This window comes from Oncorhynchus gorbuscha, linkage group LG11 (assembly GCF_021184085.1).
Source record: "Oncorhynchus gorbuscha isolate QuinsamMale2020 ecotype Even-year linkage group LG11, OgorEven_v1.0, whole genome shotgun sequence".
Classification (NCBI taxonomy): Eukaryota; Metazoa; Chordata; class Actinopteri; order Salmoniformes; family Salmonidae; genus Oncorhynchus; species Oncorhynchus gorbuscha.
The window spans coordinates 34,305,588-34,320,847 of record NC_060183.1 but is presented as its reverse complement, the minus strand read 5'-3'; the positions used below and the strand labels follow the sequence as shown (position 1 = coordinate 34,320,847).

At 42.5% G+C, this 15,260-nt stretch overlaps 1 protein-coding gene across 5 annotated transcripts in view; it reads left to right on the top strand.

Annotated features, from left to right (window-relative positions):
• Window positions 1-12,809, top strand: part of LOC124048540 (fibroblast growth factor receptor 2-like) — a 98,475-nt gene extending 85,666 nt beyond the window's left edge. For all 5 annotated transcript variants that reach the window (XM_046369419.1, XM_046369422.1, XM_046369421.1 and 2 more), the window contains 4 exons: window positions 2,508-2,578; window positions 8,383-8,520; window positions 9,160-9,265; window positions 11,166-12,809. In XM_046369419.1, the coding sequence (XP_046225375.1) occupies window positions 2,508-2,578; window positions 8,383-8,520; window positions 9,160-9,265; window positions 11,166-11,330 (480 nt within the window). In that variant the 3' untranslated portion in view covers window positions 11,331-12,809. The remainder of the gene's footprint in view (window positions 1-2,507; window positions 2,579-8,382; window positions 8,521-9,159; window positions 9,266-11,165) is intronic.
• Window positions 12,810-15,260: the final 2,451 nt, after the last annotated feature.

The following is a 15,260-nucleotide window of genomic DNA, read 5'->3' as shown; positions in this document are numbered from 1 at the left end:
ATAATGCCCGTCCAGTGCTTTAACATCCATGGGAATGGAGAGAGGCTGAGTGGGGATGCCCAGCTCGGACGACAGGGTAGCGTCCATAAAGCTCTCATTTGCCCCAGAGTCGATGAGTACCCGGAGAGCTTTAGATTGGTTCCCCCACAGCAAAATCACATGAAAAGGGGTGTGAGTAAGGGGAGAGGAAAAGTTCTCCGTATGGCCCACCAGAGTATTCGCTCCTACTGGTGAGCCTGGTCTTTTAGTGGACAGGTGGAGAAGAAATTACCAGTAGTCCCACAATACAGGCAGCCTAACTCTGCCTAGTTGCATTGGCTCGGGAAGAGGTGAATCGGCAGACTTCTGAGACTCTCGACGGAGCTCGGGTAGCCTCTGGTTCTCTCGGCAACGTCTCCATCGAGGACTTCCGGGATGCCTCGGAGGTGAGGTTGAATCCTTGGGCGGGCAAAATCAAATCTCCTCTTCTTCGTAGTTTCTGGGCTGCAAGCTCGTTCTTTACTTCCTCTGAAAGTCCGTGCAGGAGCATGTCGAACAGCGCTTCCGGGTTCCAGGCATGTGCGGAAATCCACCGCATTGTCTTCCACACTGCAGGAGTCTTGCCGAAGCTGGAGTAACTTCTGGGCAGCCTCTGTCCCGGACAATGGAGCATCAAAAACTGTATTTACCTCCGCCACAAACTCCTCCTGACATAAGCATTCGACCAACTGTTGTTCCCATAGTGCCGAAGGCCAGGCGAGAGCACTCGCGGACATTAGCGTGATGAAGTACGCTATCTTAGAGCAGGGGAAGGAGGAGGGCTGCAGCTCAATGATGTCTGCTGGGTTAGTCAAGGTCAGTTCGTACTATTACGTTCTAGGGAAGACCCAGATGCAGACAGTGTCTGTAACATAAGTTTATTACTAGAACAGCGGGCCGTCAAAACGACAGGTCAAGGGCAGGCAGAGGTCGGTAATCCAGATCAGAGTCCAAAGGGTACAGAACGGCAGGCAGGCTCAGGGTCAGGGCAGGCAGAAGTCAATATATTGCCCCCTACCCAAGAGAGATTAAGCACATTTTTACTCTTGAACTGATTTAGACTTGTCATAACAAAACTTTTTTACATTTGTAAAAACATAATTCCACTTTGACATTATGGGGTATTGTGTGTAGATCAGTTACACAACACCTCAATTTAAGCCATTTTAAATTCAGGCTGTAACACAACAAAAAGTGGAATGTGTTTATACTTTCTGATGGCACTGTAGATAATGAATGGCCTACAAAACAGAAAGACAAAATGGTTTTGAAATAATCTTGCAAAACTTCAATATAGGAGCGGGACAATTTGAAAGCAGGCACAAATAAATGTGTTATCAATATTTATATACAGTCAAAGTTGGAACCTAAACTACAGCCTATCATATTTAGGAAATTAATCTCCACGGAAAGAACATTGCGCGTGCTTCTCATCCATTCATACAGCATACAGGTTTCATTGAGACCAAACACAGGCACATTTGATCTCCCACGCCCAACACAATAGAGAAGAGCTAGGTTATAGAACTTGAAGCAAAATTATCCTTTGAGAGTTTGTAAATATTGCGACAAAGAGCTGTTTTTAATACAATAGATAAGAAAGACAACTGTTCTAAATAATCTGTGGGACCCAAAAATATTTTAATCCCAAAGTTATCTGTCTGACCACTCGCTCCCACCCACAGCATGAAAAATGCCTTCCACACCGCCAGCAGCTCTCTAACTGGAGGTTCCCAGGCCATCAGTGAATGCAGTGCTTCTATAGAGGCTCTGCACTAGTTTGTGCCTCCTCTCTTGTTTCTTCACTTCCATAGCCACTTGTCCTAACAGACCAAGAGATGGAGAGACACTGAAATAGAGGGAGAGCAACAGAGTGCTTGACATCTCCATAGCAGACCCCCAGTAGCATTCATCTGATTCCCACTGTAGAGCACATCCTCCTTTAGTATGCATGGCTGTCTTTTCATTACACGCTGAGAGCCTAGCCTGGTTAAAAACAACAAGCACCACAAAAACAACCAACCACAACACAGCATGAGCCATAGACAATGGGTAATGGTGATGATGACGATAATCTCCAATCCATCAGTCTTAACAATACTATGTTCTAGTCTTGGATAAATTAGACTTATTTCAGAAGGCCTAATAAAAAGGTAGGGGCAGAACTAATGTTAATCATAATCGTGATTATCATCTGCTCCTACCTTTCTATTACCCATACTAAAATAATTTCTCCTACACTGCAACTTCAGTATGCATGAATGTATTTGACCCTGCTTGTCACCTGCTATCCATGCTGCAGTGTTTAATGACATGCAGCAATAAACTGTCTTTATCTGCAACCCAGTTTATTTGCTAACTGCTATAAATGTATGACAGTACCTCTGGGAATTCCCTATTGGTATTGGCTATGTCTGTCTGTGTATAGATATTTCAATGTTACCTTTTTGACCTTGACCTATTGACCTGTGTGTATGTGTCCTCCTCAGGGTCGTCTCCCGGTGAAGTGGATGGCTCCAGAGGCGCTGTTTGACCGTGTGTACACTCACCAGAGTGATGTGTAAGTACTGTACCTTGATTTTACTCTCTTACACACACAATTCGCTTACTGTTTTAGAAAGAGCAACTCAGCATAGACTGTGTTCATTAGGCACCCAACGTAAGAAAACCTGTTAAAACCCAGCCGTTTTAAAAAGTTTTCCATTGTGTGCCCTAATGAACACGACCCTGGCCTATACACTGGCTGTAGCTTTCTGATGCAAATTTTGCTGTGAGACTGAGGGGGTAAGAGGTTGGGATGGTGGTGGAGGAATGGGTACAGGAGTTTAGTGAGGTGATATGGTGGTGGCGGAGTTAGGGGGGTGCAGGGGGATTTGTTTGGGGGGTGGGGTGTGTACTGGCCGGTCTGTGGCGAAAGGGAAAGTTTCACACGGCCTGATGCTGTTACTAATCTGCCTGTCTTCAAAGCCTCTGGAAGGGGCCAGAGCCCACCTCCCCCCTGCCCTGCACTCCAATTCAATTGTATTTATAAAGCCCTTATTACATCAGCAGATGTCACAAAGTGCTCATAATGAAACCCAGCATAAAACCCCAAAGGGCAAGTAATGAGGATATCAGGGAGATATGCAAAAATCACATTTCCAATTCAAATCAAATAAATGTTATTGGTCGCGTACACTTATTTTGCAGATGTTATCACAGGTGCAGCAAAATGCTTATGTTTCTAGCTGCAACAGTGCAGTAATACCTAACAATTAAAAACAATACACCCAATTAATGCTTGACATTCAGGTACATTTGCCAATGGCACACCGAGCCATTGCCAACTGAAAGTTACTGTCCCGTATGAAAATAATTCTGTCCTGGGTCAAGATCTGGCAGAAAAGCGGATGATGCACATGTAATTTCAATAGCAGGTGATTTTATCTTTAATATGGGCTGAGCAAGTAGCCTACAGCATTCATACAGACATTGACAAGTCAAATTCAAGGACCTTCAGGGACTTTTTCCAGTACTTAATTGTAATTTTCATGGACCTACATTTTATATTGAATTGTTGTAATAGCCTTTAGAAATAAATCTCCCCCCAAAATGTTTGCAAAAAAGTATGCATTACCACATAGAGAATAATGCATGTTTTTTTAAGCCTTCCCAATGGCATTATGCGTTGACATTACAAAAAAAAAATGATATTGGAACATCTTTCTTAACGCTTTCCTACCCCATACCGCTGTCGGTCTTCAGTGAGCTGCTTCACGCAACACTCTCAAGCTAGGCTATGTGTGCGGGGTCCGTGTGATAAATAATCGACATACGAAGTAACAGCTTCAGGAATTCATCGGTTTCTTTATTAAATTATATAGCCTAAATTATAAAATTATTACAAATTATTTTAATGTGTTTATATCCGGGGCACTGTCCTCAGATAATCGCATGGTGTGCTTTTTGCAGTAAAGCCTTTTTCAAATCTGACACAGCGGCTGGATTAACAAGAAGTTACTTTATTTTGATGTATAACACATATTTTCAAGAATGTTAAATATATGAATTTACTATTTTTGAATTTCGCGCACTGCAATTTCACCGGATGTTGGCCAGGTGGAACACTACCGTCCAACCAGAAACCGTGGATTGATGGCAGCATTCGCACAAAACTGAAAGCGCGAACCCCTGCTTTTAATCAGGGCAAGGCGACCGGAAACATGACCAAATACAAACAGTGTAGCTATTCCCTCCAAGGCAATCAAACAAGCTAAGCGTCAGTATAGAGACAAAGTAGAGTCGCAATTCAATGGCTCAGACACGAGAGGTATGTGGCAGGGTCTACAATCTACAGTCAATCACGGACTACAAAACCCAGCCTCGTCGCGGTCCCCGATGTCTTGTTCCCAGACAAACTAAACAACTTCTTTGCTCGCTTTGAGGACAATACAGTGCCACCGACACGGCCTGCTACCAAAACCTGCGGGCTCTCCTTCACTGCAGCCAACATGAGAACAACATTTAAACGTGTTAAGGCTTCCGGCCCAGACGGCATCCCTAGGTCCTCAGAGCATGCGCAGACCAGCAGGCTGGTGTGCTTACGGACATATTCAATCAATCCCTATCCCAGTCTGCTGTTCCAACATGCTTCATGAGGGCCACCATTGTTCCTGTTCCCAAGAAAGCTAAGGTACCTGAGCTAAACTACTATCGCCCCGTAGCATTCACTTACATCATCATGAAGTGCTTTGAGAGACTAGTCAAGGACCATATCACCTCCACCCTACCTGACACCCTAGACCCACTCCAATTTGCTTACCGCCCCAATAGGTCCACAGACGATGCAATCTCAACCACACTGCACATTGCCCTAACCCATCTGGACAAGAGGAATACCTATGTGAGAATGCTGTTCATCGACTACAGCTCGGCATTCAACACCATAGTACCCTCCAAGCTCGTCATCAAGCTCGAGACCCTGGGTCTCAACCCCGCCCTGTGCAACTGGGTACTGGACTTCCTGATGGGCCGCCCCCAGGTGGTGAGGGTAGGCAACAACATCTCCACCCCGCTGATCCTCAACACTGGGGCCCCACAAGGGGGTGCGTTCTGAGCCCTCTCCTGTACTCCCTGTTCACCCACTACTGCGTGGCCACGCACGCCTCCAACTCAATCATTAAGTTTGCGGACGACACAACAGTGGTAGGCTTGATTACCAACAACGACGAGACGGCCTACAGGGAGGAGGTGAGGGCCCTCGGAGTGTGGTGTCAGGAAAATAACCTCACACTCAACGTCAACAAAACTAAGGAGATGATTGTGGACTTCAGGAAACAGCAGAGGGAACACCCCCCTATCCACATTGATGGAACAGTAGTGGAGAGGGTAGTACGTTTTAAGTTCCTCGGCATACACATCACAGACAAACTGAATTGGTCCACTCACACAGACAGCATCGTGAAGAAGGTGCAGCAGCGCCTCTTCAACCTCAGGAGGCTGAAGAAATTTGGCTTGTCACCAAAAGCACTCACAAACTTCTACAGATGCACAATCGAGGGCATCCTGGCGGGCTGTATCACCGCCTGGTACGGCAACTGCTCCGCCCACAACCGTAAGGCTCTCCAGAGGGTAGTGAGGTCTGCACAACGCATCACCGGGGGCAAACTACCTGCCCTCCAGGACACCTACACCACCCGATGTTACAGGAAGGCCATAAAGATGATCAAGGACAACAACCACCCGAGCCACTGCCTGTTCACCCCGCTATCATCCAGAAGGCGAGGTCAGTACAGGTGCATCAAAGCTGGGACCGAGAGACTGAAAAACAGCTTCTATCTCAAGGCCATCAGACTGTTAAACAGCCAACACTGACATTGATTGGCTGCTGCCAACACACTGACACTGACTCAACTCCAGCCACTTTAATAATGGGAATTGATGGGAAATTATGTCAAATATATCACTAGCAACTTTAAACAATGCTACCCAATATAATGTTTACATACCCTACATTATTCATCTCATATGCATACGTATATACTGTACTCTATATCATCTACTGCATCCTTATGTAATACATGTATCACTAGCCACTTTAACTATGCCACTTTGTTTACATACTCATCTCATATGTATATACTGTACCCGATACCATCTACTGTAGAGCATATGCTGCTCTGTACCATCACTCATTCATATATCTTTATGTACATATTCTTTATCCCCTTACACTGTGTATAAGACAGTAGTTTTGGAATTGTTAGTTAGATTACTTGTTGGTTATTACTGCATTGTCGGAACTAGAAGCACAAGCATTTCGCTACACTCGCATTAACATCTGCTAACCATGTGTAAGTGACAAATAAAATTTGATTTGATTTCCCACATCTTCAATAGGAGCTGAGTTGAAAATCGAACAACCTCAGATTTCCCACTTCCTGGTTGGATTTTTTCTCTGGTTTTTGCCTGCCATATGAGTTCTGTTATACTCACAGACATCATTCAAAAAGTTTTAGAAACTTCAGTGGTTTATATCCAAATCTACTAATAATATGCATTTTCTAGCTTTTATGGCTTTGTAGCATGCCATTTACTCTGGGCATGCAGGGTAGCCTAGTGGTTAGAGTGTTGGACTAGTTTACTGAAAGGTTGCCAGTTCAAATCCCCGAGCTGACAAGGTACAAATCTGTCGTTCTGCCCCTGAACAGGCAGTTAACCCACTGTTCCTAGGCCGTCATTGAAAATAAGAATTTCTTCTTAACATTAACTGACTTGCCTAGTTAAATAAAGGTAAAATAAAATAAAATGCTTTTCATCCGGATGTGAAAATATTGCCCCCTACCAAAGAAGTTAAGGACATCAAGGTATTGGAGTGGCCATCACAAAGCCCTGACCTCAATCCTATAGAAAATGTGTGGGTAGAACTGAAAAAGTGTGTGCGAGCAAGGAGGCCTACAAACCTGACTCAGTTACACTAGCTCTGTCAGGAGGAATGGGCCAAAATTCACCCAACTTATTGTGGGAAGCTTGTGGAAGGCCATCCTAAACGTTTGACCCAAGTTAAACAATTTAAAGGCAATGCTTTCAAATACCAATTGAGTGTATGTAAACGTCTGACCCACTGGGAATGTGATGAAATAAATAAATAATACTCTCTGCTATTAATCTGACATTTCACATTCTTAAAATAAAGTGGTGATCCTAACTGACCTAAGACAGGGAATTTTTTACAAGGATTAAATGCCAGGAATTATGAAAAACTGAGTTTAAATGTAGTTGGCTAAGGTGTATGTAAACTTCCGACTTCAACTGTATCTACATGGGCCAGTGGAATGACAATAGGTGAGCGATGGATACGAAGTGCCATTGAATGGAGCAAAGGGATGTGTTATCAAACAGAGAAATGTAGAGATAGAAAGAGAGAACAAACGCAGGGCCAGTTATGTCAACAGATCGATGGAGAGATAACCACAGGAGCAAATAAAAGATCACGGTGTCTTTGTATTGTGTTGTGGACTCTTTGGGTCACTAACGTAGGCGTGTTGGTGTGTGTGTGTGTATGCCTCCATTCCCTGCGGGTGCTACAATACACTCTTTGTTGCTCCCAACACACACACTGCCATGAAGAGTCATTGATTATTTATTTAACCTTTATTTATCAAGGCAAGTCACTTTTTTAAAGTCACTTAAAAAAAAAAAATCTTATTTACAATGACGGCCTACCACGGCCAAACCCGGACGACGCTGGGCCAATTGTGCACCGCCCTATGGGACTCCCAAACATGGCCAGTTGTGATACATCCTGGAATCGAACCAGGATCTGTAGTGACCCCTCTTGCACTGAGATGCAGTGCCTTAGACCGCTATGCCACTCTGAGCCCTAAAGTCCTAAATTAATGTTAGGGTGGACATTTATAGAGAATGGTTAGCGGAATCAATTAATTCCATTGATTCCATTAATTATGGAATCAATGGGATGATATAGTTACCCTTCAACCCTTTGTTTCTCCGAGCAGTAGCAGTTGAAATCGTGTAAAAAAAAAAGAAAGTAATACTTCATTGCCATCCATTGTTATCACTTGTATGTATGTATGTATGTATGTATGTATGTATGTATGTATGTATGTATGTATGTATGTATGTATGTATGTATGTATGTATGTATGTATGTATGTATGTATGTATGTATGTATGTATGTATGTATGTATGTATGTATGTATGTATGTATGTATGTATGTATGTATGTATGTATGTATGTATGTATGTATGTATGTATGTATGTATGTATGTATGTATGTATGTATGTATCAATGGATGCATAACATGATAATAGTAATGAAAGCATTAATGTTGAATATGTGTGTTTGTGTTTTTCTTCCCAGCTGGTCATTTGGGGTGCTGATGTGGGAGATCTTCACCCTGGGGGGTTCTCCGTACCCTGGTATCCCCGTAGAGGAGCTCTTCAAGCTGTTGAAAGAGGGCCATCGTATGGACAAGCCTGGCAACTGCACCAATGAGCTGTATAATACTATTTGATTCACTTTATCTCATATATACACACACACACATATATATGCAGGCAGACACACACACGCACAAATGTGCACACTCACACACACACAATTGTGCACACACACACAAACCCTACTGGGGTCCCCACCCTCACCCCATCTCCATCAGATCCATGATCCTACACAGCTGGCCTGGGCCTGTATCAATGTTGTCATTCACAATGGGCCCATTCCAGTTACACAGCACATAATGTCACTGCCTGCACCGGTATTGTCGGGCCTAATGGTCTCACGCTCTACTGGAAACAGTGAAATCTACAGTGGAGACAGACAGACCTAGGATAGGATTGGTATTGGCGTGCATTTGTCTTAAACGGAGAGTGCAGAGAGGAGTGTGCAGAGAAATAGAACCAGCATAGCTCTGTGTTTGGATTGGCTGGTTCATACCTTGACACCTAGGCTCAGATAAATTAGTCTTTATCATCTCACCCACGTTTGACAGGAAATTGGACAATGATTTTAGAAATGTGCATCAGTCTATGGAATGAGTGGCATGGCATAGCATGTGTTTTGGAAAGAAAAACAATTAAGTACTTTTACTAACCGTTCATACTCCTTGTTTCTCTCTCTCTCTTCTCTCTCTCTCAGGTACATGATGATGAAAGACTGTTGGCATGCCATCTCCTCCCACCGGCCCACCTTCAAGCAGCTGGTGGAGGATCTAGATCGCATCCTCACCCTGGCCACGAATGAGGTGAGGGCACAAACCAGTCATTTCCGCTTCACCTTTTCATATTTAGAATATGGAGCCAGAGCAATTCACTTTCCTCCAGAGTTGGGGTCAATTCCCTTTCAATTCAATTGTGAGTAAACATGGAATTGGAATTTCAGTTTACTTCCTGAATTGACTGAGTTTAAAAGGAGTTGACCCCAACCCTGCTGACCTTGTATTCTTGGAAGTGCTTGGTCAAAAAAGCATGTCAGTCTTCTTCCTAAAAGCTTGGAAAAAGATGCACACTATACAGGCTCACGGACACTCCAATTGCCAGGGCAAGCAAAGTTGATCAACACTTTTTTTAACCAAGAATGTTGAAAAGCATTAGAAGGATCCTGCGTTGGCTGACACATGACCTTAACAATGACCAGAAAATGGCTGCTTGATTCAAACCAGGCCCCAGAGCTGTGCCCATGGCCCACTGATGTTGCCAAATCATCAAAAGATACTCTGAGCTATTCCTCGCCTCAGAATAATGGCTTGTGTTTCTTACCATTCCCCCCCTGTTGTGTGTGACATCCATGCACGGGCCTGAAGAGGGGCTGTTGGATGGAAATATGTCAGGGCTCGTCTGGCTTCAGACTGGGCCGCCATAGATTATGCCAAAAGCTACAACTTAAGTGTTTCAGTGTTTGAACTTTTGAAATGTAATAAAGCGCCTTCCTTTTTTTAAAACCGCTCTTTAGTAATGTGAGATGCCTTGTGTTGAGCTGAGAAATGGAAGCCAGCACTCATTTTTATATGAATGCTCAAACACCAACAACGCTTCTCTTCTTCCTCCCCACTCACTCTCAACTATTTCTTAACCTCACAACTATTCCAATAACTGACACAAAAGACAAGAGAAAATGGAGAGAGGAGGGTGCAGGGATGAAGATGAAAAGAGCAAAAACAACTGCAAAATGCTTGTTCAAGTTTTTTTAACAACTAACATTAGAGATTCTCCAGTACGTTTGTGCCAATTCTTTTGAAAATAAACTTAAGGGCCAAAAATGATCCCCGAAAATGGTTACTATGTCACATATGTGCAGATATATGCACCATGTCATTGCTCTCTCTTCTCACTCTGCTGTGTGTTCATCTTGCTAGCTGCCACTCAAATGGCCAGGAGCTGAAGCTCATTGGCTAGAACTCGAATTGTAAGGGGGCTGGCACACATGGGGGAAAATGTAGGGGAAATGGCACAGCACAGATTCCAGAAAAACCCTTGCTTTCAAATGTTGTGGCTAATTGAGGTAAAACAGTCATTCTGATCATAGATTATGGATGTATGAACTACAGATTGGCACATCCAGCTCAAAGCAAGAGGTTTAAAAAAGACTTAGTAGTTGCCAAAGTTCCGGAGCATGTCTTTAATAACAAAATGTACCTTTATCTTTTCCTTGGCTTTTGGGATATTTTTTTTCAGTCATTCTCCTACTGCGCTCGTTCACTTTCGCTCGCTCTCTCTGTCTGGGTGTTCTTCCTCGCCCGCCCAGACACATTGAACCATTTTATACTGAGACTAACAGCAACCAGGTCAGCATTGCTCTATGTGAACTGTGCTGGACAGTTTCCCTCTCTCTAGCCCACGCCCCATTTATGAAGTATTATTCATCCACATATTTTCATATGGATCCGGTATCAAATCGTTTGCTCTCCTGGCGCCAACATTTTTCATAAATCCGTCCAGCGTGATTTGGGAATAATTTATATTTATATTTTGCATAAATAAAATAATGAAAATTATACTCTCCACATGTCCATCACTGTCCTCCTGAAACTGTCTTCATGCCTTTCTCTATTTCAGTATTTTCCATTTGTCTCTCTCTCTCCGCTCTCTCACTACTCTAAACCTGTGAGTGTAATAGTTCTACCTTCTCACCCTGTCTGTGTATAGGAGTATCTGGACCTGTGTGCCCCAGCCGAGCAGTATTCTCCCAGCTTCCAGGACACACACAGCTCCTGTTCCTCCGGTGACGACTCCGTGTTCTCCCATGACCCCCTGCCAGACCAGCCCTGCCTCCCCAAGTACCAGCACATCAATGGAGGCATCAAAACATGAGCCCTCCCCTCCTCAATCCCCCCATCCAGCTCCAGCCTGACCCCCCCCCCCCCCCCCCACAAAGTGACACCCACAAAGTGACAATTCCATAGAGAGAAAATTAGATATACCCCCACCACCAACCCCACAAACCTCCTGGCCCCCAACCCCCCCCTGGCTCCAAATGGACTAACGGACCCAGATGGGACTTGGCTGGTGACAGTGCTGCTTTTAGAACTGAACACACACACACACACACACACATTTGCACACACATTCATACACATGTTCAAGGTCTTAGGAAGAGGACCGGGACCCTTCATCAGTGTTCCTCTTGTCTGACTGAATGAATATCTGTTCCCAAGGGTCCACCTCCTCTCCTCTCTTGCCGTTTTATTTGTTCCGGTTGTTTTCTACTAGAGTTTGGAATTTACTATTTTTGCGTTTCGTGATTCCATTCCGTTGGCTGGCATTCCAAGACTTTTGCTTGTTCCCAGAGGGAAAATATGGACCGTAATGAACGGAAAAAACAAGAGACTCAAAAAGAGGACGACAAAATAGGAAACTGAAAGGACTGAAAGAAAGAATCAACTAACAAAAACAGATGAATAGGAGAAGAGCGCATACAGACAGACACTGCCTCTTCTTTATATTTTGTAATATTGTCTTGTTTCTTTATACTTTCTCTTGATAAGTCCACACACTTATTGTTATTATTATGGAGAAAAATAATATACAGTATATAGGGCTGGGTATATTTGTAAATATATTCAAATATGTATAAATATATATTATATATTTACAGTGAATTATTTTTTGTATGGACTCCAGAATTATCCCCCCTCTCCCCTCCTCCTTCATTGGGTTTGAGACTGGTGTTTCATCACCCAGGTTATGTTTCTGTTCACTTGTGTTCTTTTAAACACAACACACACAAATATAGGCATGCACACACATATACGCACACACACAAAACACACACACTCATTCAATGACACAGTGGAGTATTGGCTTTCAGGGAAAGAGGTAGCTTGTTAATTTATTGATTTTTTTTTACGAAAAAAAAATATATAAAAAATTGAAATAGTAATAAAGATATGCTATTAATGATGCCGATAATAAATAATCCATTATGTTTATTATCGTAATTTAAAATTCTCTTTCAGAGGTAACAGAAGCAAAAGCTATTTTTAGTAGTGTACTGTACATTTTGTCTGCTAATCCCTTATGTAGATAATGCCGTTTCTATCCAGTCATTTTACTCTTAGGTTTGCATTCAAAATTATATGATATCTGGATATTTATATATGATTGAAAAGAATAATTATTTTGGAACCACCCACTAGCAATCTGTAAGATTCCAAATTCACACCAGAGGGTTCAAAGCTGAAAAACAAAGTATTAAATCATTCAAGTATTTTTTTTTCTACTGGACCAAGTTTAAGATGTTCTTTGCTAGTGTTCTTGACACATTTGCAAAATTAAAGATGGAAAAACAAGTGTGTTGATTTCTATTTTGTGTAATCACACTATTCAGTCAAACGTTACTAGTTTCTGCTATCTTGTCATTTCCTTGAGAGAGAAAAGAGGTCTGAGAATGGCTATATTAATTATCAATTTAATTGATAATGGCTGTGTTCATATAGTTAATGGCACTGTATTCTTATAAGCAAAGAAATAACATTAATAGCAACATACAGCAAGACAATGGCATAAAAAACTGAGTTAAAGTATCACCAAATTCATTCAGCTTTCATTAAAATGTATGATAATTTTTCCTGCCAGTCTATAGGAGGGGTAGGGGAATGATGTGTCTAGTTGTAGGGCCTGGAATGAAGTTAGGAAAATTGCCCAGAACAGGGTTCGCTGGAGGTGCACTGTTGAGGCCCTTTGCTCCTCTAGGAGCTAAAAGGAATAAGGGCTCGATTCAATCTGTATCGCGGAAGATTTACATTACATTTAAGTCATTTAGCAGACGCTCTTATCAAGATCTGTGGTTTGGCACGATTTAAATGTATAAATGCAATGTTCCTGCGTTCACAGGGACTACATTCACGGTACATGCTGCATATATCGCCTCAATTGGAAATTACCTTTAAATTTCAATCTCACTATTTTACTCATTTTTATTTAACTAGGCAAGTCAGTTAAGAACAAATTCTTATATTACAATGACAACCTACCCCGGCCAAATCGTCCCCTAACAATACCCCGGATCTTCCGCGATATGGATTGAAACAAGCCCTAAGTCAAGTCAAGTTGGAAGGCCAGCGATTAAGATTAGACATTTACAATTACATTCTTTAGAGTAAATCTTCATTCCCTCACCCTTAGTAACCACGTATTGACTTGTCTTGCTCTGAGAATCTCAGAGTGCACTGCACCCTCACCCCTGTGACTCGATGGCTCCTTCTTCCACTCGACGTGTTCTCTCATGCCCCTGTAACCTGAGATTTAGCTTTTTCCACCGAATAGAGGGAAACACTGAAAGGCCAAGAAGAGCCCTGTAGGATTGGAGGAGAGAAAAAGTGGCAGAGTTTAACCACAGAGCCGAACACCCTTCATTATGAGGTGTAGAGAAAGAGAGAAAGGCGGTGGTGTTGGCCGGCTATCCACACTGGCTTTAGCTCACTGTTATCAGCACCAAGGCTCAGCCGCTCTCCATTGTCCTGTGGGCTGGCTATACACAGTCCTGGAGAGGCCAGGGTGGGGTGAACACACTCCAATGAGGAGGTTGCATATTGAGACTGGAGAGAGTTTAGAGTGCTCCCTATACACAAGTTCAATGCTACCCATAATGAAACATTTTTTCCCGAAGTTAGTGACTGAGACTGGAGAGAGTTTAGAGTGCTCCCTATACACAAGTTCAATGCTACCCATAATTAAACATTTTTTCCCGAAGTTAGTGACTGAGATTGAAAGAAGTTGTTATTTAAAGACCACACACACGGATAAAGTATACAGACATTTCCTTGCAATGTATATACTACGCAGTTACTGTACCTTTAGTTTCTTCCCACAGCCTCTGCATGGAGCTCCATGAGTGGCAAACGAGACTAATGTACCTTTCAAAAAAACACATTTCTAGAACTGTACATTACTGTATAATTTTATTCGGAACATTCTGTGAATTTATTGATATCACATGTATTATTTTGGTGAGGTATTCATATTAAGGTGAATGCACCAATTTGTAAGTCGCTCTGGATAAGAGCGTCTGCTAAATGACTTAAATGTTAAATGTAAATGTATTGTTTTATTAAACTGCATCCCAGGGATGATTGCAAAATAGGACTTTCTGGTTTAGAGATGATCTTAAATGCTGACCAGCACACCCAGACAAAGTGTTGGCTATCCCATAGAGGGGGCTACAATATTAGCCTTGGCCAACTTCTACGGAGACAAGGCGGCAGCCATTGGCAACCTATGGGCAATAAGGGTCCAATTCAGACTCAGGAACTGTATGCCTTTCCTACTCACTTCCCAGTAGTTGGTATTCAGACTTAATGCAGGCACATAATGTGGTCTTCAGATGTCACTACCTTGCGCGCATTGGATACATTTAATTAGACTTTTTATCATGGTTATCAGGGCATTTATCGTTGCCATCCCTTTAAATACAGTTTAATTTGAATTTTTTCAGACTCAGTAGAATACATTGAGAGAATGGCTTCAGAATATAGGGGTCGATGAAAGAAAGCCATCTAAATAAACTCAGCAAAAAAAGAAACGTCCCTTTTTCAGGACCCTGTCTTTCAAAGATAATTTGTAAAAATCCAAATAACTTCACAGATCTTCATTGTAAAGGGTTTGAACACTGTTTCCCATGCTTGTTCAATGAACCATAAACAATTCATGAACATGCACCTGTGGAACGGATGTTAAGACACTAACAGCTTACAGACGGTAGGCAATTAAGGTCACAGTTATGAAAACTAAGGACACTAAAGA